The 21,775-nt window shown below is 35.3% G+C and overlaps 2 protein-coding genes across 2 annotated transcripts in view; one reads left to right on the plus strand and one right to left on the minus strand.

The window, feature by feature from the left end:
* Nucleotides 1-21,775, plus strand: part of PIGK (phosphatidylinositol glycan anchor biosynthesis class K) — a 109,671-nt gene that overhangs the window by 27,428 nt on the left and 60,468 nt on the right. Inside the window, exons 4-9 of the mRNA XM_025871921.2 lie at nt 4,658-4,793; nt 6,511-6,622; nt 11,174-11,270; nt 13,616-13,733; nt 14,617-14,727; nt 18,978-19,150. Of these exons, the coding sequence (XP_025727706.1) occupies nt 4,658-4,793; nt 6,511-6,622; nt 11,174-11,270; nt 13,616-13,733; nt 14,617-14,727; nt 18,978-19,150 (747 nt within the window). The remainder of the gene's footprint in view (nt 1-4,657; nt 4,794-6,510; nt 6,623-11,173; nt 11,271-13,615; nt 13,734-14,616; nt 14,728-18,977; nt 19,151-21,775) is intronic.
* Nucleotides 8,492-9,140, minus strand: LOC112824163 (ubiquitin-conjugating enzyme E2 N-like). The gene has a single exon (XM_025871967.2). It carries the CDS (start codon nt 9,103-9,105, stop codon nt 8,647-8,649), a length of 459 nt encoding a protein of 152 aa, XP_025727752.1. The 5' UTR covers nt 9,106-9,140; the 3' UTR covers nt 8,492-8,646.

The following is a 21,775-nucleotide window of genomic DNA, read 5'->3' on the forward strand; positions in this document are numbered from 1 at the left end:
TAATGTGCTTATCTTATTAGTGTAGTGCTTGAGATATATACCAAATGCCCAATAAATGTTCTATTATTATACTAAATCACATGTGACTTTAAATACATGAACCTATAACTAGCTAGCTCTACCTTCATGTGATGTGTCTGCTACTGTTAATTTCCTGTCTCTGCAATGCAGTTTTTGAGTTTTATTTCTAATAATATAAGTATAAAATACTTGGCATCCTGTAGTCTAGTAACGCCAGTTGTCTGACATTTGGCAAATTGAAAGTAATTCAGAAAATCCTAATGGTCTAGAACCTATTTGGCTAGCAGATTTGTTATGATTAGTTTCATAGTACATTGGTGATGAGATTTATTAACTTGGAAATTCCTCAAGACATGGAATAAAAGGAGAAAAGCCTAAAAGTAAATTATTCTGGCATCAAGCTAATGATTATACAACAAAATTTGTTGAATTTGCTTGGTCCAACAGTCACTACATTGCTACAGAAGCAATAATCTACAGAATATCCTGAATAATTTATGTCAGGGGAAAAAAAAACCCAACACCTATGAGCAGAAACCCAGATATTTAAGAGAGCATCAGAGATCCCTATGATTCTCAGATCTGCTGCCTTAATTTCAGCTACTATTCTACACTGGGATGTTGATATTACTGAAGATAAGCCTGGTGTCCTAGCTCTGGGAGCTAAAGATGCTCTCAGGTTAAATATCTGATTAGTAGCATGGCTATAGAGTGGAAAGTAATTTTAAGTGAACATTTAAAAAACATTTTTACCAACACAGTAATTTATTTAAATTTAATTCAGTGAAAAATTTTTATTAAGGTTATATCAGTCTATTAATAAATGAAGAGTTATGCTTTTTGAAATGTCACACTCTAATGGTGTAGGGAAGTGAAAGATTACTCATCTTTTTTAAATGGGCTTTTTGGGGCTCCTGAGTGGCTCAGTTGTTAAGCGTCTGCCTTTGGCTTAGGTCATGGTCCCAGGGTCCTGGGATTGAGCCCCACATCGGGCTCCCTGCTCGGTGGGAAGCCTGCTTCTCCCCCCGTACTTCCCCTGCTTGTGTTCCTTCTCTTGTTGTGTCTCTTTCTGTCAAATAAATAAAATCTTTAAAAAAATAAAATAAAATGGGCTTTTTGGGTGCCTGGGTGGCTCAGTCAGTTAAGTGTCTGCCCTCGCCTCAGGTCATGATCCTGCAGTCCCAGGATCGAGTCCCACATCGGGCTCCCTGCAAAGTGGGGAGTCTGCTTCTCCCTCTGCCCTTCACCCTGCTCGTGCTCTCTCTCTCTCTCTTGATCTCTCAGATAAATAAAATCTTTAAAAAAAATAAAAAATAAATAAAATGGGCTTTTTTTTGGTTTTGTTTTAACCCATTGGTTCCTGGTTCCTGATTGGGTCAAGGAAGAACTTTAGGGAGGTGAGTAAAAGAATGGCCTAGCAGCCTTGATGCAGGGTTTACCTGTTCCTTTAATGTTTGGCAAATGTAATGGAATATATTTATTTTAGACCATTTTCCCCCCACATGTTTCTCAAATTGTGCTTCATGCCTTCTTTCTTTGAGAAGGTTTAAAGTTTCATTTTTATTTTAATTGTCCTTAAAATCTATATAAGCACGATCAAGGTATTCTTGATCAAGGTATTAAATCAGATACCAAAGAGTGGTAAGGGGTGAGAATATTAGTAGTTTTTTTTAAACTGTAAAAGGAAAGAAGTTATGCTTCACTAATACTCATTATATTTATTTAAAGTAGCAAATACATATGACGTACAAATTAGTATATATATTTAGGTATGTCTTCGTATTTTTTTAACTAACAGGAGTGCGTGATTTAAAATATGTGGAGGGAGGCCTGGGTAGCTCAGTTGGTTAAGTGTCTGACTCTTGTTTTTGGCTCAGGTCATGATTTCAGGGTTGTGAAATTGAACCCTTGGGTTCAGCACTGGGCGGAGCCTGCTTAAGATATTATCTCTCCCTCTGCCCCTCCCCTCCCCGCTTGTATGCTCTCTCTCTAAAAAAATAAAAATAAAATATGTGGAAACTCATATAAACAACCGACATATTGTTTGGATTCAAACCCAGTTTGAACTTTATACAATTTCTGTGCTCACTTTTTCTTTTGGTTTTTTGTTGAGAGAAGGCCATATTGCCATATGCTTTGTGGTGTGATATAGGTTTTGCAGGGCCTTGAATAGAGTGTGAGAGTTGAGTCATCACACATGGTAGTATAAGATTGCCAGACTGTAAGAATATCATATTCTTGTATCAATTGGATATATTTGAGGGATTTTGTCTTAATTTTAATAAGATACAAAGCAAGTTTCTGTCATTATTTATAGGAATGTAGTAGTATGTCTTCAGTGTAGATTTATTTTCTTTTGTCAATGATTGATTTAATACCCACTCGGTAAAGACTTAAATAACTGCTGGGATGCTAACTGGATATTCAAGTGAAAAAGACACTTTAAAGAGTCAACAAGTTAGATCTCATAATAACTGATGTTCGAAGAATATTTATTGGCAAAGTCTTAAATATAAGATCTGATTCCTGAACAATTAAATAACCTTTGAAATCATCTGTTTCCAGTCCTGTTTTTCTAATTGATTATCCACAAATGAAATGATTTTTTAAAATGTTATGTTAACCAAGGGCTATAGTACTTATATGGAGGCTCAGAATTATCTGCAGGAAAAATATTGATTGAATTTATGATTTTTTAAAGATTTATTTATTTATTTTAGAGAGAGAGAGGAGAGAGAAAGCAGGGGGAGGGGCAGGGGGAGAGGAAGAGAGAAAAATCCTAAGCAGACTCCCCACTGAGCACGGAGCCAGGAGGGAGCCAGAATGATGTGGGGCTTGATCCCACGACCCTAAGATCATGACTTGAGCTGAAACCAAGAGTCGGATGTTTATCTGAGCCACCCAGGCACCCCAAATTTATAATTTTAAGCTGAAATTACTATTTCTTTATGACATTGACATTGTATAGATATTGAATGATCACTTAATTTCATAGATTAAAATTTATAACTGTTAAATGGCCTGAAGGAATACTCTTATATTGAGATTTAGAGATTAGTTCAATCTTATTTAATAGTGGCTTATAACAAAAAAGGTGATTGATAATAACTTAATGTAAGTTAGTCATCTTAAGTTATGAAGAAAGAAAAGATATATTTTCCATTTTAAGAGGAATAACTTTCACCATTCTGTGAGCATGAATCAGTAACAGCTGACGATCTGATCTTTGAATGCGGCAGAGTTGGAACCCTTTCAAAATAGAAATCTAGCCAATTTTCAAGAAAAATCACAATGTTTCAGTTTTGAACTTTAATGTAGTTGGAACATATGCAGCAGAACACTTTCTTCTTGCTATCTCCTACCAAACTAATTATGTATACCACATTAATTTTTCCCTTATGTTTGGGAAGCTCAAGTATATGGTAGAATTGCCTGATTCATGTTCACCACTTTTAATGGTAAGATCAAGATTAAAAGTATTTAAGATAAATTTTATAATTTTCTCTCAAAGAAAATATATGCAAAAATGAAAATGTTTCATTCACTCAACAAGATATTTATTGAACACTTACTATATGCCAGGCTCTTTTACTAAGCCCGAGTGTGAGTGATACAGTGGTGAACAGGGTAGAGAAAGCCCCTGTCCTCAGAGAGCTTATATTCCACTAGGGGTGGTGGTAGGAGATGATGGGGATTTCAAATTCATAAATGAACTGTAGAAAATAAAACACGTAATGAGAATGGAGTAGCTCAACTGAGATTGGGATGATAGGAAGATTTGGGAGAAGTCTAAATTTATTTGGTGAGTAGCCCCTAAAGTGGGAAAGGCTTGGCATATTCGGGAAACAGAAAGGCCCGTTGTGGAAGGAGCACAGTGAATGTGGATGGTAGGAGCTGCAGTTAGAGAGGTAGACAGAAGCCACATTGAGTAAGCCTTTTAGACCATGAAAGGGGTTTCAGTTTTCCCTTAATTATAATAGGGAGTCTTTGGAGGATTTTAAGTGAGAAAGTTTAATGATTTGACTTATTTCAGAAAGATCACCCTGGTAGTTATAAGGAAAATACCTGTAAGAGGGCAGGAGTGGAAGCAGGAAGCCAGGGAGGGAGCTATTTCAGTATCTAGTCTCTTAGGGAGGTGGAGTGCAGCCAGTGAAGAGTGACTGAGCTGGGGGTGTGTTCCTGTGGCACCCTGACTGCACGTGCATGTGTTCATATTTAAGCACTTGGGATTCTGAAAGTTAATTTCTTTGCAATATCATAGTTTAATATGGACTCTGTAAGTCTTAAGAATGTCAAATATTGCTAAAATTAAAAAAAAATGAGGAAGACAGTGTTAGCTCCTTCAACTTCCCTTTGTTCTATGGCATAAAATACACTATACTGGGAAAATTTTAAGTTAGTAACTTCAAGTTCTGTGGATAAATTCATGCCAGATGGCTCTAATTTCTTTGCTTTAAAGCTTATACTACATCAGGATATGAAAACAAAAAGCTCTTTTTAAATATGTACTCAATAATTATTTTAAGTTATTTTTAATGAAAAGAATGAACATAATTGCCTCATGATAAAGATAAAATGTGTCTGCTCTAACTTACTGGTTTAAGTAGCATATTTACTGGAATTTTTTTTTTTCTAGTCACATTGTTCTGATGCTTGCAGACGATATGGCATGCAACCCTAGAAATCCCAAACCAGCTACGGTGTTTAGTCACAAGAATATGGAACTAAATGTATATGGAGATGATGTGGAAGTAGATTATAGAAGTTATGAGGTAACAGTGTTTGATTTAGCAACATTTTTGAAATGTAGTTACCATTACTTTTTTTTAATCATTACTTTTAAACTCTAAAATAGTGGTAGAATAAAGTCTTATTTTTATTTCTTTGGACTTTGTACATAATTGTCACTGAAGCCTTGAATATAATTCTGTCTCAAGTTCATATTAAGGAAACAATACATGAGTAAAACTAACACGGCATGAACATTTCATATACGTATCTAGGATAGGACAACTTTATCTTGGCTTTTATATTAGAGTATTTTAGTGAGTTTTCAAATGTATCAACTTTTTTTTTTTAACAGTAAATGCATTGTTTGTTTTTCATATTTGACCTAAAATTTCAAGTTTTGTATATTTAGTATATATATTGAGGAAAAATTAAAATGATTAACAATAAACTCACCCATATTTCCACTACTTAGAGGTAATCACTTTTGATATGCTTCCAGTGTTTTTATGCATATGATTAAAAATTAAAATGTAAATTTGAAAAATGGGATTATACTGTATTTTCCCCTTTGAAACTTCATTTTAAATTTCATAGGTAGGGAAGATGTTTAAAATTTGAAATCTTCCTTGGTGAAGTCTTCCTCAATAATCCTTCCCCTTTTACCAAGCCTACCAAAAGTAAGACAATTTTATGTGTTCCCAGACCTGTTCTGAAGCAATTTTAAAATCTTATCTATCTCCTCCCAGCCTGTAAGCTCCTTAAGGACGTGACCTATGTCTTATGTGTCTTATACCTAGCAAGTACCTAGCTTTTGAAGGCACTCAGAAATGTTTGTTCAGTAATTAAATGTGTATGAATGTTGGACTTTCTACTTGTTGATTTAGTCATCATAAAATATAAACCAAAAAGAAGTCCTATTAAAACATTTAGCATTTTGCTGTTTTCTGGGAAAAATATAAACCGAACATAATGCACACGTGCACAGAAACACATACATACACATATAATTTATATACTCATGATCTAGGGAAAAGTTGAACAAGAAAGCTAGATAAATTTTCTGCTTTTAAATTTAGATCTGGGTAATATGACTTTAAATATGCTTTCGAAGAATCCTAGAGGTCCACAAATTCCAGGTTGGGAAATCTGAATTAAAGTGTGATGAATTTTTTACATGTTGAAGATAACCCTAGCAAAATTTAAGTAACATAATACATTATGTTACTTAATGTACATAATACATTAAAAAAATCAAAGATACATGATTTGGGGATTATTTATGGATGGAACTATCCTTATGGTTTTATTTTTATGATTCATTATGGACCTATCTTTCAAGGTTTATCTAGAATTCACTAGGTAGTTGTACCAATCAACTGCAATAGTTATAATGTTGCTGAATTTATTTGCAAGTTTCTTTATTTTGTATTTTCCCAAAGAATTACCTATGAAGACATTAATCATTTTTAAATTTTGGGCAATATTTTGCATAGCATTTGAAGTTTTAAATTTAATTAACTGATTTTTCCCCAGGATAGTTTCGTTAGCTGTTAGTATTTAATGGAAGCAAGTTAACTTTGAGGTATATCTTTAAATAAATATATTTAAATTGAGTTATATTTCGCTTTATGCTTTGTTTTCAGTTTATGCTGAGTAACATATAGAGAAAGAAGAAGGAATGCTTTTGAAAATAAAAAAAAAATTATTACGTTTCCCCTGGTTCTGTTTCATCCCCTGATTTCTTCTTTTTTTTTTCAGGTAACTGTGGAGAATTTTTTACGGGTATTAACTGGCAGGATCCCACCTAGTACTCCTCGTTCAAAACGTCTTCTTTCTGATGATAGAAGCAATATTCTTATTTATATGACAGGTAATTTGAGAATTTAGATATTTAGAAATAGAATATATTGTGACTCTCCTCAAGAAGAAATCTTCATGGAAAGAAATTTAAACACCTTAAATGAATTTTGGTTAAATAATTTGTTTTGTAGTTCTCTTTTCTCATATGACAATTTGAAATGATATTTGGAGACAGTATAACATTTTATACTGTCCCTCAGTGTATTATCTCTATTTTTTTTTTACTATTACCCTAGTAAAGCTTATTACCTTTTATTCAGTATCTCTGCTATAGCCTTGTTGCCTTTGCTTTTGTCTCCTGTTAATTATCCTACTAAAGTAGTTAATAAAAATTGCAAATCTGTCCTTGATTTCCGTAAAACTTTACAATGGTTTCCGGTTGATGGAGTCTCATATTTTAGTGTGTATAAAGATTATTTGAATGCAGATACTCAGGTCTTTAAAATTCTGATTTAGTTTTGGTTCAGGGTGGGGCTTATGAAACTGCATTTTTCTTTTTTTAAGGTTTTATTTATTTTTTGACAGAGAGCAAGAGAGGAAACATAAGCAGGGGGAGTGGGAGAGGGAGAAACAGGCTTCCCACTGAGCAGGGAGCCCGATGCAGGGCTTGATCCCAGGACCCTGGGAACATGGCCCTGAGCTAAGGCAGACACTTAACGACTGAGCCACCCAGGTGCCTGAAACTGCATTTTATTTTTTCCTTTCCTTTTTTTTAAAGATTTTATTTATTCATTTGAGAGAGAGAGAGACAGACAGAGAAAGCATGATAAGGGGAGAGAGGCAGAGGCAGAGGGAAACGCAGACTCCCTGCTGATCTGGGAGCCCGACATGGGGCTTGATCCTAGGACCCTGGGATCACGACCTGAGCTGAAGGCAGGTGCTTAACCATCTGAGCCACCCAGGCGCCCCCTGAAACTGCATTTTTACTATGTTCCCCACATCGAAGCTATAATAGTCTTTTGTCTATACTTTGGGGAATATTGGAGATAAAGCCTTCATAATATAGTTTAGTTTTATTATTTATCTAGTTATATATATAATAATATATACTATTATTTAGTGATATTATTTGTTTCATTTTAGTTCTTGCACTTCCTCTAATTTTCTCCTAGGACTGTTTCTGTCCTCTAAACATTTACTAAAGCTATTGCCTTTGTTTATTGATGTCTTCTCAGTTCACTTTGTCTACCTGATTATTCCTTCTCTTTTCAGTCTTAGCTCAGGAGTCACTTCCTTTGGTGATTTTCCTCAGTAAGTCTAGGTTGATCTATGTCTCCAATTGCCTGGGACAGTTGTCGTTTACACCTGTTATCCTAATGTAATTATTATTATTATTTTTTTTTAGAATAACAAAAAATATTTTACTAAAACATAAGATTTACAGAAGTTTCCAGACAAGCCATACAAAATGGTCACAAGCTTTTTCTTGAAGGAAGGAAGGATTCTACACTTGACAGCAAGTCACAATGGTATTAGTGAGGGCTGTGATGTTTGTTTAATGTTCCCATTTTGGTTCAAACAATCAAGCTTGTCCATCTACAGTGTCTAAATAAAGTTAGACTTGGCTAGAGAGCATATTCTAAAGAACTGGTTAGCTGCTTTTAACCATTGCAATTAGATCACCATAAAAGGGGGGAAAGGAGCCCAAAAAATTAAAATAAAACTACCTCTCCCCCTCAAAAAAAGTAATAAAGAAAAACACCCACACCCCTGCAGCTAACCCTGACAACTACCTTCATTCACAGTGCTTTATACTCAAACCATGATGGGGAAATGAATAAAAGCAGAGAAGGGCCACTGCTTTTAAACGTTTCACAACAATCCGAACGGTACTTCTAGCCTCTGCTCATGCTTTACAACAGTGAATCAGGACAAGACATAGGTTTGCTAATGTGCATTTAATCACCAAAGGACTGAAGATGTCTGGGCTTTTATTCTGTAATGTTTCTAAGACTGTGTCCATTAAATGCAAACAAAAAAGGAAGAAGTCTTGGCAGAACAGGAGAACAGGAGAACTTGATGATCAGATCGATTTTAAATATTATTCATGGCATATAGCCTAGTCCATGCTCTAGCTGTTTCTATGGCTTGGGCTTCGTTGGTCTTCCACTGCTCCGCTACATCATTTGCTAATGGATCATCTGGATTGGGAGCACTTAACAAAGCCTGGATCGATAGCAGAACTATGCGGATCTGCAGTGCTGGGGACCACTTAGCTTTCAAAATATCTAAACATATTCTTCCCAACCTGTCTACATTAGGATGATAAATTTTGGTCATGAAACGTACTTTAGGGGCTGCCATCGGGTATTCTTCTGGTAGGAATAGTTCAAGCTTAAAAGTCCCTCCCTCAAAGGGGGAATCCTGGGGGCCAGCATTGACCACATGAAAATAACGGGCGTTGCTCTCATCTGGTTCTGCTTTAATGCCAGGAACTGGTTCTGCCAGCAAACGCTGGGTTTCCTTGATAATCCTGCAGGGCAGCCCGGCCATCTTGTCAGATCCCGAGTTCGGCCTCTGGTCTCGACTCCGGCTCTGCTCGCCTCACACACGAGTGGAAGTCCAGGGCTCCACTTCCGGGGGACCTCCTAATGTAATTATTAATATTGCTTCCTTTTTCCCTCAGAAGTGTCCTGGTATATATTTTGTAATGCCCAGAGACACTTCTTATGTCCTTGGCTGGTGTAGGCTCTCCTCTTTGCACTCCCATGTTAATCTGTAGTTTCTGTATGAGCATTTAACTTAACTACTTTCTTGTTTGGATATTTATTGCCTTCATTAGATTTTGAATTCCAAGATGTCATTGATAATGGGGTTTTCACCTTTTTATTTCTAGTGCTCTGTTTTATGGTGGTATTCAGTACATATGAATGTGGATCAAACAATATTTAAAAATGTCTTTGGAGGGCATTCCATTTAACCGATGATAAAACATTTGCAGAATGGTTCTTAGATGTCACACAGCAGGATGGTTACTGACTTCTACTTGGTGGTTTACTTTTCTTTGTCTATCATGGTGCATTTACTTACAGCTTTTCAAATTCAATTAATTTAAAAACTTTATAAATTAACAGAGCTAAGTCAGGAAAATTTTCATTTTAGTTTTTCTGACAGTTATAAGAAATTTTCAAGCATTTGTGGCAAATATTATGAAGTACAGTCTTATAGTTTAGCTTTATCTGATATACTAAACTAAAGGTTATACAACTTTTTTTCTAAGTCTTTGGATACTCTTTCAGGATAACTCCAGGTACAGAAGAAATTCCAATAGTTAAAGATAGGATTTGATAAACTGTGGCCCATGGAAGGGTTGCCTGTTTTAGAAATAAAGTTGTATTAGAACCAATTGTATCCACTTGTTTTACATATTTTCTATGGCTGCTTTTACACTACAATGGCAAGGGTCTAGTAGTTGCAGCAGAGACCGTATGGCCCATAAGTCTAAAACATTTACTACCTGGCCCTTTACAGAAAATTTGCCAACCCATGTAAGAGCGTAGGAGGCCTGACAATTATAATAAAATGATAATAGCTAATATTTAATGAGGCTTACTTTACCTCAGGCAATATTGTAAATCAGCGTGTGTATGAATTCATTTCATCCTTACAGCAATCCAAAGATTTAGGTGCTGTGATATATAGTTGTGTGGGTTGTGCACTGCAATAAGTGTTTGGCTACAGGGTTGAGTGGGAGCTGCAATCTAGTATATGTTTACACATAGTAAGCTATGTGCCCTGCCCTAGAGTTCTAATGGGAGGAAGAGAGACATAACTGCTAATCACCTTTGAGCTCACAGAACTGCATACATTCAGAGGGGCCACTGAAATAGACAGATTTTTCTACTTTGATGCCCTGTGGGAAGTACCTTCTAAAAATCCACACAAAGGAGCTTTATAGGCATGCTAATGATGGTGCCAACATATTTCTTACTTCACAGCTAGTGAAACTGAGGCATAGAAAGATTAAGTTATTTACCTAAGTTAACACAGTCTCATTAAGTGGCAAAGCTAGCATTTGAATCCAGACGGAATGGCTCTATCCATGCATTCTAAATGTCACAGTCTTCTGGTCAGCTCTCATGGAACAGTGGTTGATGGTAGTAAAAAGTTATATGTGAGAACAACACTTCCTAGTAGTATAGCATTCCAAGTATACACTGTGAATAGTACTAGCATACTATGGGACCAGCCAGTGTTTGCAACCCCTTTCTCACCAAAATGTTTGCCTGGTATTTGGGAAATTATTTATCTATAGAAACTCACTTCTGACATACTAATGGAGCCAGTGCAAAAATATAAATGTGCTTTTACAGAATGGAATGATAGAAGAACTTGTGAAGATATTGTATCTGCTATTTTTTGCACAGTCTATCATGATTCCATTTTTAATTGGTGTAATAGAAAATTATTTTTTTGTTTTCATAGCCCTTTTCATTTTAGAGTATAAAATAACAGATGATATTAAAATATTGCCATGAATAAGTAAATGTTTATATCTGGATGTATGCAGTTTGCATTTAAAAAAATGCATGTATTTGATCTTTTTGACTCTTCCTACAAGGACATGGTGGAAATGGTTTCTTGAAATTTCAAGATTCTGAAGAAATTACCAACATAGAACTTGCAGATGCTTTTGAGCAAATGTGGCAAAAAAGACGGTAATTAGCAAATGACTACTTTTCATAAGATAAATTAGTACCTAATTTTTCCATGGTTAGTAGATTTGTAGATCCTATTTTATGAGATTTTAACTTACTTTAAGAACTTCTTCTACTCTTTTAGATTTATGTTTGTTATTTCTACTGAACTATTTTTAAAAGAAACCTCAGTGTTATTAAAGAGCATTAAAAAAAGTTAACCTTTTAAGATCATCTCTCTGTTATTTAGCAATGTTTTTGGAGGAAATAAGAGTCCCACCAATCAGGTTCCCCATTATGTAGGGGGATTGTGAACATATATTTATTTTCCAACTTTAGCTTATTGTTACTTTTTGTACATTCACTGACTCTCCACGTGATAGCAATACATTATTTCTTCTTTGGAAAAAGTGCTGAAATTATGATTAATATAATATTTGTAACCTAACTCACATTAAGGATGATATATTGTTAGTAATCCATTGTAAGCACCTCTCTAGTTGAAAGTTGTCATATGAACGTGAATGAATATAAAGCAGCAGAAGTGCTTTTAACTTGATTACCTTCAATAAACACTTATGGGTTACCTTCTAAATACATGGTGCAGGAAGGAATATGATGATTATTCTGCCTTCACAGTGTTTAAAATCTAGTGGAAAAGAGAAACGTGTATACGACTGTTCTACAAATTAAATGTAAATATTGAATTACATGCATAAACAGAATGAATGGAAGTGTCAAAGGGAAGCTTTTGCTAGGTACTGGTTTTATCTTAATTCACAGTTTACATTTACTGGATGTATACTAGGTGCTAGGCGCTGTTTTGTATATGCTGTCTCATTTAATTTCAACAACAACCCCATGAGGTATATACTATTATTATTATTCCTGTTTTCACACATTAGTAAATTGAGGCATAAATAGATTCAGTAACCTGCCAGTCCAGCACTGGGACTCATTCCTAAGTGCTCCAGTCGTAGAGCTCTCTGAACTGTTTTACTGTACTGCCTCTCATAACCTTAGATGTTTCTGATCCTCAGGGGCCTCCACAGATTGTTGTCTGAGAACACATATGTCATATGAATTGTTCCTTTTATCACCTGCTTAGATATTGTGGCCCAAGATTTCTTGCTTTCTTTTCTAGGTACAATGTTAGCTGTTTACCTAGATCCGGTGTCTGAGAGAAACCTTTGAAAAACGTATCTGCTCCCTACTTTAATCAGCTAGGCAGCTCATTCTAAAATACAGAGCCGATCATGTTATTTTCACTTAAAAAAGCCCTGGTTGGCTGCCTCAGACTTACAAGATAAGATCCATACTTCATATGGGATACTACATAGATTGACCCTACCCTACCTTTTTTTTTTTAAAGATTTTATTTATTTATTTGACAGAGAGAGAGAGAGCACAAGTAGGCAGAGTGGCAGGCAGAGGTAGAGGGAGAAGCAGGCTCTCCGCAGAGCAGGGAGCCCAACGCAGGGCTTGATCCCAGGACCCTGGGATCATGACCTGAGCCGAAGGCAGATGCTTAACCGACCCAGCCACCTGGGCGCCCCTACCCTACCCTACCCTGCCCTACCTTTTTGAAACTAATATCCTCCATTTCCCCAAATTTACCGTAAATCCTAACTACATAGTACTATTCCCCTTTTCTGAAACAATTATACTTTTTCAAATTTAGGTGCCTTAGTAGAGCCTTTTTCCTCTCCTGGAATGTGCTATTCCTTTCTTTGTTAGTTAAAATAACTCACCCCTCATTGCCCAGGCCGAACATCACCTTTCTCTGACATGCCTTTCTTTACAGTTCCCTCTCTTCCTTTCTCAGTGCTCTTAGAGCACTTTGACTTTGTTAGACTCTAAGCTCTATGAAGACAGGGACTGCTGCTGTATCCTCAGCTTAAGATCAGGCATATTATAGGCTCTAATAACTATTTGTAACTCTTCCCACATTCCATTTGGTTAAATGAAGTCTCTCCTCTCTTCCAGTTAGATTTTAAGCTTTTTGAGTATGTTGACTAAGTCATATATGTTTTTTCCTGAATCTGGCTCATTTTCTAGGACAGCCGGGGTGCCAAATAAGTGTTTTTTGAATAGAGTATGCATTTGGATTCTGAATCATGTGGCCAAGATGAGGGAGGGGGAAAGAGTTGGGGCAGCCACTTTGTGGTACAACCTGTTGAGGTAGTTATAGCTTTAATATTTCTAATATCAAATTTGTATTGGGAATTCTGAAAACTCACAAATTTTTAACTAATGAAATGAGTAAGATATGATTTTAACATCTTATGTTTTGCAAGTATTATAAAAATATTAATGTTTGACTAACAGCATGATTCATGTTAAAGATAGTACCACTTTTCTTTCAGCTACAACGAATTACTGTTTATTATTGATACTTGTCAAGGAGCATCCATGTATGAACGATTCTATTCTCCTAACATAATGGCTTTAGCTAGTAGCCAAGTGGGAGAAGATTCACTCTCGGTAGGTGCATATTTCCCATTTGTAAACTGCATCATCTTTGGAATATGTAGCTATTTTGGAAATCACTTATATGCTTTATGAATATATCTTAGACTTTTTAATACCTTAGAAGGAAATATTGATTGCATTTAAAACATTTTCTTATAATGATGCTATTAGACGTATTTCTTTTTTCTGCTTTTAAAAAAATTTTATTAAAGTACAATTGACTACAATATTGTGTTAGTTTCAGGTGTACAACATAATCATTCAATATTTGTATATATTACAAAATAATCACCATAATAAATCTAGTTAACATTTATGACCAGACCAAAAAAAAAATGTCACCATACATAGTTAACAGAATTTTTCTTTCTTGTGATGAGAACTTTTAATGTGAACTTTCTTAGTAATTTTTAAGTATGCAATACAGTATTATTAACTGTAGTCACCATGCTGTACATTTTATCCCATGTCTTATTTATTTTATAACTGAAATTTGTCCCTTTGGCTTCCTTCACCCATTTGGTCTATCCTCTACCTCTCATCTCTGGCAACCACCAATTTGTTCTCTGTATCTATAAGGTTCATTTTTGTTCTTTTCGTTGTTTTTAGATTACACATATAGGTGAGATTATATGGTAATTGTCTTTCTCTGACTTATTTCATTTAGTATAATGCCCTCAAGATCCATCCATGTTGCCACAAATAGCAAGATTTCTTTTCGTTTTCCTTTCTTTCTTTTCTCTCTCTCTCTTTCTTTCTTTCTCTCTCTCTCTCTTTCTTTCTTTCTTTCTCCTTCCTTCCTTCCTTCCTTCCTTCCTTCCTTCCTTCCTCTCTCTCTCTCTTTTTTCTTTAGGGCTGAATAATATGCCATTGTATATGCTTTGTTTTTTCATAGCATCAACCTGATCCGGCAATTGGAGTCCACCTTATGGATAGATACACATTTTATGTCTTGGAATTTTTGGAAGAAATTAATCCAGCTAGCCAAACTAATATGAATGACCTTGTAAGTATTCGCTTGATTTGATTATAGCACATAGGTATGCTTAATGTGATAAGTGAAGTCCTTTACTCCCGGTACTGCCAGGGTACTGTTTCTTATGTTGAATGGTAGCCTTTTAAACTGTTTATGAGTCTCCCTTTATAGTAATCTCTCTCTCTTTACTACAGGAAGCCTAAAGTTTAGCCCAGTTAACTTGTTACTTTCATTCATTTGCTCATGCTCTTTTCTGTACCAGAAATGTACTTTTTTTAGATTCATCTACTGAAATTCTACCTATTCTTTGGGTGTCAGATCAGATCCTCCCTCCTCCAGGAATAGCCCCATAATTCTTCCCTGTTGGAATTTAAGTAAGATAAATAAAGTTTTTCAGAGCTTTATTTCTCTCTTCTACCATTTATCATAGTCTGCCTTTTTTTTGAACTTATTGAGTGTGAGTAATAGGACATTTTTGGAGGAAAAGGACTTTCTCTTACCTATTTTTGTCCACCCTTCAACTTCTAGTACAGTGTTTTTTTGTTTGTTTTAGATTTTATTTATTTATTAGAGAGAGAGAGTGAGTAAGAGAGAAAACACAAGCAGGGGGAGCAGATGCAGAGGGAAAAGCAGGCTCCTCACTGATCAGGGAACCCGATTCAGGGCTCGATTCCAGGACCCTGGGATCATGACCTGAGCTGAAGACAGACGCTTAACCGGCTGAGCCACCCAGGTGTCCTAGTACAGTGTTTTGATGTGGCTTCTTGAATTTAGTTCAATCTTTTTTCCTGACTTTTCTATGCTGATTGTATCTTTAAATAAATCTACTTTCAAGTTGCTATTGAAAGTAGGCATAATAAATAAGCTCGAAACAGCAATTCTAGATTGGATAATTACTGTGCATCTATGACTTTCACTCTTTTTTTCATTAATTTATACCCTGTTCTTTTATTCATAAACATTTTTTGAGCTTTGGCTAAGTGCCAGCCACTGGCTCTATCCTAGTGAAAGAGGCAGACACTGTCTCTACCTTCATGGAGCTTCAAAGTGGAAGGAAGGCTGAGTAGACCAGACTTGGATAGAAACATTTTAGGTAATTTTCTTTTTAATTAAAGAAGTTCTGCAAAATTCTAAAAACCACTGTTATGAGCTGTCATATTTGATAACATAGAACTACTTGCTACATTTTGAAGATACATAATTTGATGCCTGTTAAATCTTTTTTTTTTTTAAGATTTTATTTATTTATTTATTTATTTGAGAGAGAGAATGAGAGAGAGAGAGAGCATGAGAGCGGGGAGGGTCAGAGGGAGAAGCAGACTCCCTGCTGAGCAGGGAGCCCTATGTGGGACTCGATCCCGGGACTCCAGGATCATGACTTGAGCCGAAGGCAGTCACTTAACCAACTGAGCCACCCAGGTGCCCGATGCCTGTTAAATCTTAATGTGAACTTGTTATAATGCTACTTTATAAGAAAACTATAGTCACCTACGTTCCAGTTACTTTAGTTTTTAAATTTATTCCCATTTTAAATTATATATTGTATATTTTATTTAATATGTGACACACTGTCAAAAGTTTACAGCATATGCACTTGACACTTCAAATGTCTAATGGATTTTTTAAAAAAATAACTTCTTCCTTTGAAATCATACAGGAAAGACCGAAGAAACTTACGTTTTATTTGTTTATGTGGTTTTTTTCCCCACAATTGCTGTATAGTTTTTAATAAACAGTCCTTACTAATATCTTGTTCCCTAGTTCTGTTTTTTTAATTGAATGATTATTTTAATTGTGTTCAGTAAGGATGACCCATTTCTTTGAAGTTAAATATTCTAGTGATTTGATATATCTTAAGATGTTGTGGAATAATACCTATTCTGTTTATTATGTGTGTATAGGAAAATTCATTGGGTATCAGCTGTATTCAGAGTACAATATTAGGAGCTTTAGGAGCAGCAAAATTAGAAGACATGGTCCTTGGCCCCTTAACAATTTATAGTGTCATTGGTAACAGCTGAAAAGCACATTTATAGAGTATCACCTATTAAATGAAGTCTTTGTATCCTCCAGGTAATGTTCTTTCTTCTGTGAACATATAAGTCTTGCTATGTACCTTTAAGATGCTTTTAATACTGCTCTGTACTTGTTTATATTTGTGACGTTCCCTCGAGGCTTTGAGGTTCTTAAATAAGTAAAAGGACCATGTTTATTTGTAGATTCTCAGTGAATATTTGGAATGAATGAAGGGACATGACAACCATGCACATTTGTATGGTTCCTTTAAATACAGTGGGTTTGGTCTTTAAAATTTTTCTTGAAAGAGGTAGATTTTCAGGTTTGGAAGAAGAGAAGTATAGCATACCCTAGGAAAGTGGAATACCTGCAGAGGCACAGAAGTTGAAATCCTTGTCTTCAATAGTAAGCATATAATCTGGCTAGAGTGTGAAGATTCTGTAAGTGAAGGAGATTATTAAAAATTAATGTAGCTGAGGCTAAGGAAATCAGATTGATAGGATAAAATATCTTGAAGGAAGGAATAACTTCATAGAAAGTGGAAGTATGATCATTTTAGCAGCAGGAAGATAATACTTTTTATCTTGTTCCCAAGCTCATTCACCTATGCTTTTCCTGCTTTCTTCTGTGGTGCCTAAGAAAGCCCACCAAGTTGCTCGCTCATACAGGAATGCCTTCAGTATACATAGGACTTCAATCTTGTCTTTGTGTATTTTGTTTTATCTTTTACTATGTTTCTTCAGCCTTCAGTCTGTATTGTCCTTCCTGTTTGGCATTTTACTTTCTTGTAAAGTAAGTTTGGCATTTTATTTTCCCCACCTTTTTTGCCTTCAGTGCTTCTTAATTTATATTCGATCTCTTCTTTGTATTTCCTTTTATTGTTTTCCTGAACCAGGAAGGTATTGTGTGATATTAGGCCAATTACTTAATCTTTTTGAGCTTTAGTTTGAAGTAGAGATAATAATCTTTATATACCTCAAAGTTATTGGTAGTTTAAATCAGAGTATCTACAAATTGCTTTGCACAGTGCTTGGATCACTATGCTTCATAAATTCTAGCTGCTCTGCCCTTCCCCACCCATCTCCCATCATATTGGTGATTATCTATGCATATTGTTTTGTCTCCATAGGTGGGCAAGTGCTGTGGGCTGTAGGCCTTTACTAGCAGTCCTGTCATGGTTTTCTTCATACATCCTTTGCTTCTGCCAAACTAGGTTATTTGCCTTACACATCTTTGCAGCTGCTCCTTAAGAATGTTACTTTTCATCTGTAATCTCCCTTTTCCTTCAGAATGTAACTTAAATCCCATTCCTTTTTTCTCATCCTCAGGCTATGAAAAGTTTATCCTTTTCTGAAGTAGAACCTGTCACTCTTTTTTTCTACCTTGTTATGTTTATTCATCTCTGACTTGACTTAAAGCCTGAGGATAGGACCATTTTCTGTCAACTTTTGTATCCTCTGTGGAAGATAACAGTATGAAATATATGTAGTAGATATTTTTTCTGCTTTGCTGAATGAATGAGTACATATCTATCCTTGGTAATTCACTAATGTGGAATATTGGGGATATGATTAACACAGACATTATTATGAGATCTGTGTGAGATGAAGTCGTGGTTTTCAGGCTGTATTCTTTGAGCACTAGAGTATCTGGAGGTGCCTTGGATTTATTCTCTTTATGGCTAAACTAAGAAAGATACTGCTCACTGAGATGAATGTAGATGCAGAAAAAAAGCAATTCTTTTCGGAGTGTTACATGTAAGTTCTCGGTAAATTTAAAGTTCAAAATATATTTTGTAGCATATGATGCAAAAAAGTGAATATTTTCCCCCCCGGCCAGCTTCCCTTTTTCTCACCTGCTCTAATGTCTGTATAGCTTTCTTAGAATGTCAAGTACTACTGTAGCAATGAAACTTTAATCTTTAGAATCAGTAGTTTCTTCAGGTTGGGAAAGCTTTGAGAATACATTACAGTCAGGGTGCTAGGTGGGTCAGTCAGTTGAGCATCTAACTCCTGGTTTTGGCTTAGGTCATGATCTTGGGGTCAGGGGATGGAGCATCGTGTTGGGCTCCATGCTTGGCGGGGAGTCACCTTGGGATTCTCTCCCTCTCCCTCTGCCCCTTCCCCTACTCACTCACTCTCTCTCTCTCATAGATAAATAAATCATTAAAAAAATACACTACAGTCTACTATACTGTATTATTGAATTGATAAAAGTTGTATGGATATGTGTGTATTTATTATTGTTATATATATGTTTTTCAGTTTCAGGTATGTCCTAGAAGTCTCTGTGTGTCTACCCCTGGACATCGCACTGATCTTTTTCAGAGGGATCCTAAAAATGTCCTGATAACTGATTTTTTTGGAAGCGTACGGAAAGTGGAAATTACAACAGAGACTATCAGTTTGCAACCAGATTTAGAAAGCATGGAAAGCAGGTATTCATCTTGAATTATTATTTTATTAGAATATTCTAGTCTCATAATTTGTAAATTTTTATGTAACATGATGTTACATAATATTAAGAGATGAAAGTTGTTGTTTGTTAATAAAACTATACATTTCTACCCAATCTTCACTTTGTATAGGCCCTATGCTTTTCAGGTTTATGGGCAAAAGCTATAAATATTAAGGGGAAGCTACGATCATGATTAAGATTATGTTGTAGCTCCAAAATACAGTGTACATAGTAGTGATTTGAGACCTGCTCAAAAGGAACTAAAACTTTGCTTGTAAGTGGCTGAGATCCATACTTTTCATTAGTGGAGGTATGTATAATGGTTCAGAAGACCTTCATGAAAGGGCAGGTGTGCAAATGTTTCAAACATTAATACTCTAATGAGCGTGTATGCTTTCACCTATTGCAGTAGAAGGTGTTACCTGAAGTGATGTTGAATAGGGAAGTTGGCAGCTGGGCATTTAGAGTGTAATAAGGGCCCTAGGAATCTGGCAGATGTAAGGCAGATAAACATAAAAAGGGGAAGCGAGTGCCAAAACTATATAGGTGCCAAATACATATTTTAGACTATAACACAGTGCTTCCATGTTCAGAATTTCTGTGGGTTCCAGGAATCTGATTACTTCTCTGACTGCCATATATTTTGGTTCCTAGAGTCTGGGTGGTTTGTGAGCTGGGGTTCAGTGGTATCTCGGGCTTTTCTCTAGTGTTATATTCTATTAATCTGGAACAATTTATCTGGAGCTATTGTAAATTTGGAGTGACCCTCCCATCAACAGGTGCCACTGTTTCTGCTTTATTTAGGGGGTCTTGGTAATTCATTAGGGAAAGGATGGGAGGTATACACTAGGTTCTCCTTTCTTGGGGTAGATGCTGTGTGAGTGTGTAGTGAGTGTGCATGCATGCACATGTGTAGATTTGTGTGTTTATGTGTGTGAGAGAACACACAAGCAGGAGAGAAGGAGATTGAGAAAAATTGGTTGATTTGGAGTATGTGAATTTTAGAAATGTTTCATTTGTATATTTCCCTGTAAACATTTTTAAAGGCAAAATACTTTGTTAGGATTATATAGTGTCTCAGTTAATAGCCTCTTTCTTGAAATATATAGATGATATATTTTACTAGCATTAAACTTTGTTATTTGTGATTATCTAATGCTATCTATTGGAAACTCATACTCCTAGGAACTTTTCTGGACTGCTAACTGGCAACATAAATTACTCTCAATTTTGAAAATTTCAAAGACTTTTGATTAAGCTTACACATGTTTTAGGAATAAATTTAAAAATTAGCACAAAATGCATCTTTTTTGAAGATTTAAAATTGATATTATTAATCATTTCCTATTCTGGATATTCAAAGCCTTGGATCTTTTCTTTTCCAATTTCCTATAGCTATTAACTTAAAAATATTTTTTAAGACATCAGATGATACTCTACAGCAATATCACTTTTATTTGTTATTTTGTTATATTTTTTAAGATTTTATTTATTTATGTGAGAGAGAGAGAGAGAGACAGCGACAGAACAGCATGAGCAGGGCGGGGAGGAGGCAGAGGGAGAGGGAGAAGCAGACTCCCTGCTGCTGCGTTCCATCCCAGGACCCTGCGATCATGACCTGAGCTGAAGGCAGATGCTTAACCGAGTGAGCCACCCAGGTGCCCCTTATTTGTTGTTTTAAATACTGAATTTCAGATTACCCTTGTGAAATAGCTAAACCATATGTTGATACTTAGCAACTAAAATTGAAATGTGTCTTTTACCAAATTTATTTTGTAATTTTCCTTTGAATTTAAGCCTATGAGATTATAAGATACACCTTCTCTTAACCATCTGAACATTGCATTAATTTACTTTAAAGGCTAGGACCATCTTTATACTTCTTCTGAATTTATTTTCTGTTCTCTCAACTTAACACAGTATTAAATGCAATAAGTATACAATAAAAAGTTGTTTCAGTGGAATCCGAGTTTCATTATATATTCTGGAAGAATGGAATTTTGTCTCATAAATATTTCCGTGTATTAGTTCAAGAGCAAAAATTGTTGGTGCTGAAAATTATCTTAATTTATCTTTAATTGAGGAGAAAATTTTGAGCATTAAAGCCAGACACCAGGCACTGTTGAATTATAGCACCCTCTAGTGTTTATAAATAAATTTTATTTAGAATATTGTGTACAGATGGTTTCATGATGACTGGTATATGTTACCCAATTAATTTAGGAGAATTAAGTTTCCAGCACGCCTCAGGAATTTTTAAATGGATGCTACAAATATTATCTCATTGTACGTAGGTGGTATTTATATGCAAGTAAGAATGGCAATTGGATATTTGTTTAGAGAAAATTATATCCGTGAGAGATCAGATATCACAAAAAATATTTTATTAAGAAAATTATGGGTTAGGATGTATATGTATTTTTTCAGATCTTAAGTTAAAAATGTCAATACAGTCACTTAATAAAAGTGGCAGTTGTGCTTTAAAAAATATTACTGTTTACATATGTTAGGAAAACAAAGGAATTAATTCATTTAGACTATTCATATTTCATATTTTGCATACAAGAGTATATTAGACCAAACTCAGATATGATGGAGAACCTTA

This window comes from Callorhinus ursinus, unplaced genomic scaffold (genome assembly GCF_003265705.2).
Source record: "Callorhinus ursinus isolate GAN/ISIS: 27379988/994484 unplaced genomic scaffold, GSC_fseal_2.0 scaffold9, whole genome shotgun sequence".
In the NCBI taxonomy this organism is placed as follows: domain Eukaryota; kingdom Metazoa; phylum Chordata; class Mammalia; order Carnivora; family Otariidae; genus Callorhinus; species Callorhinus ursinus.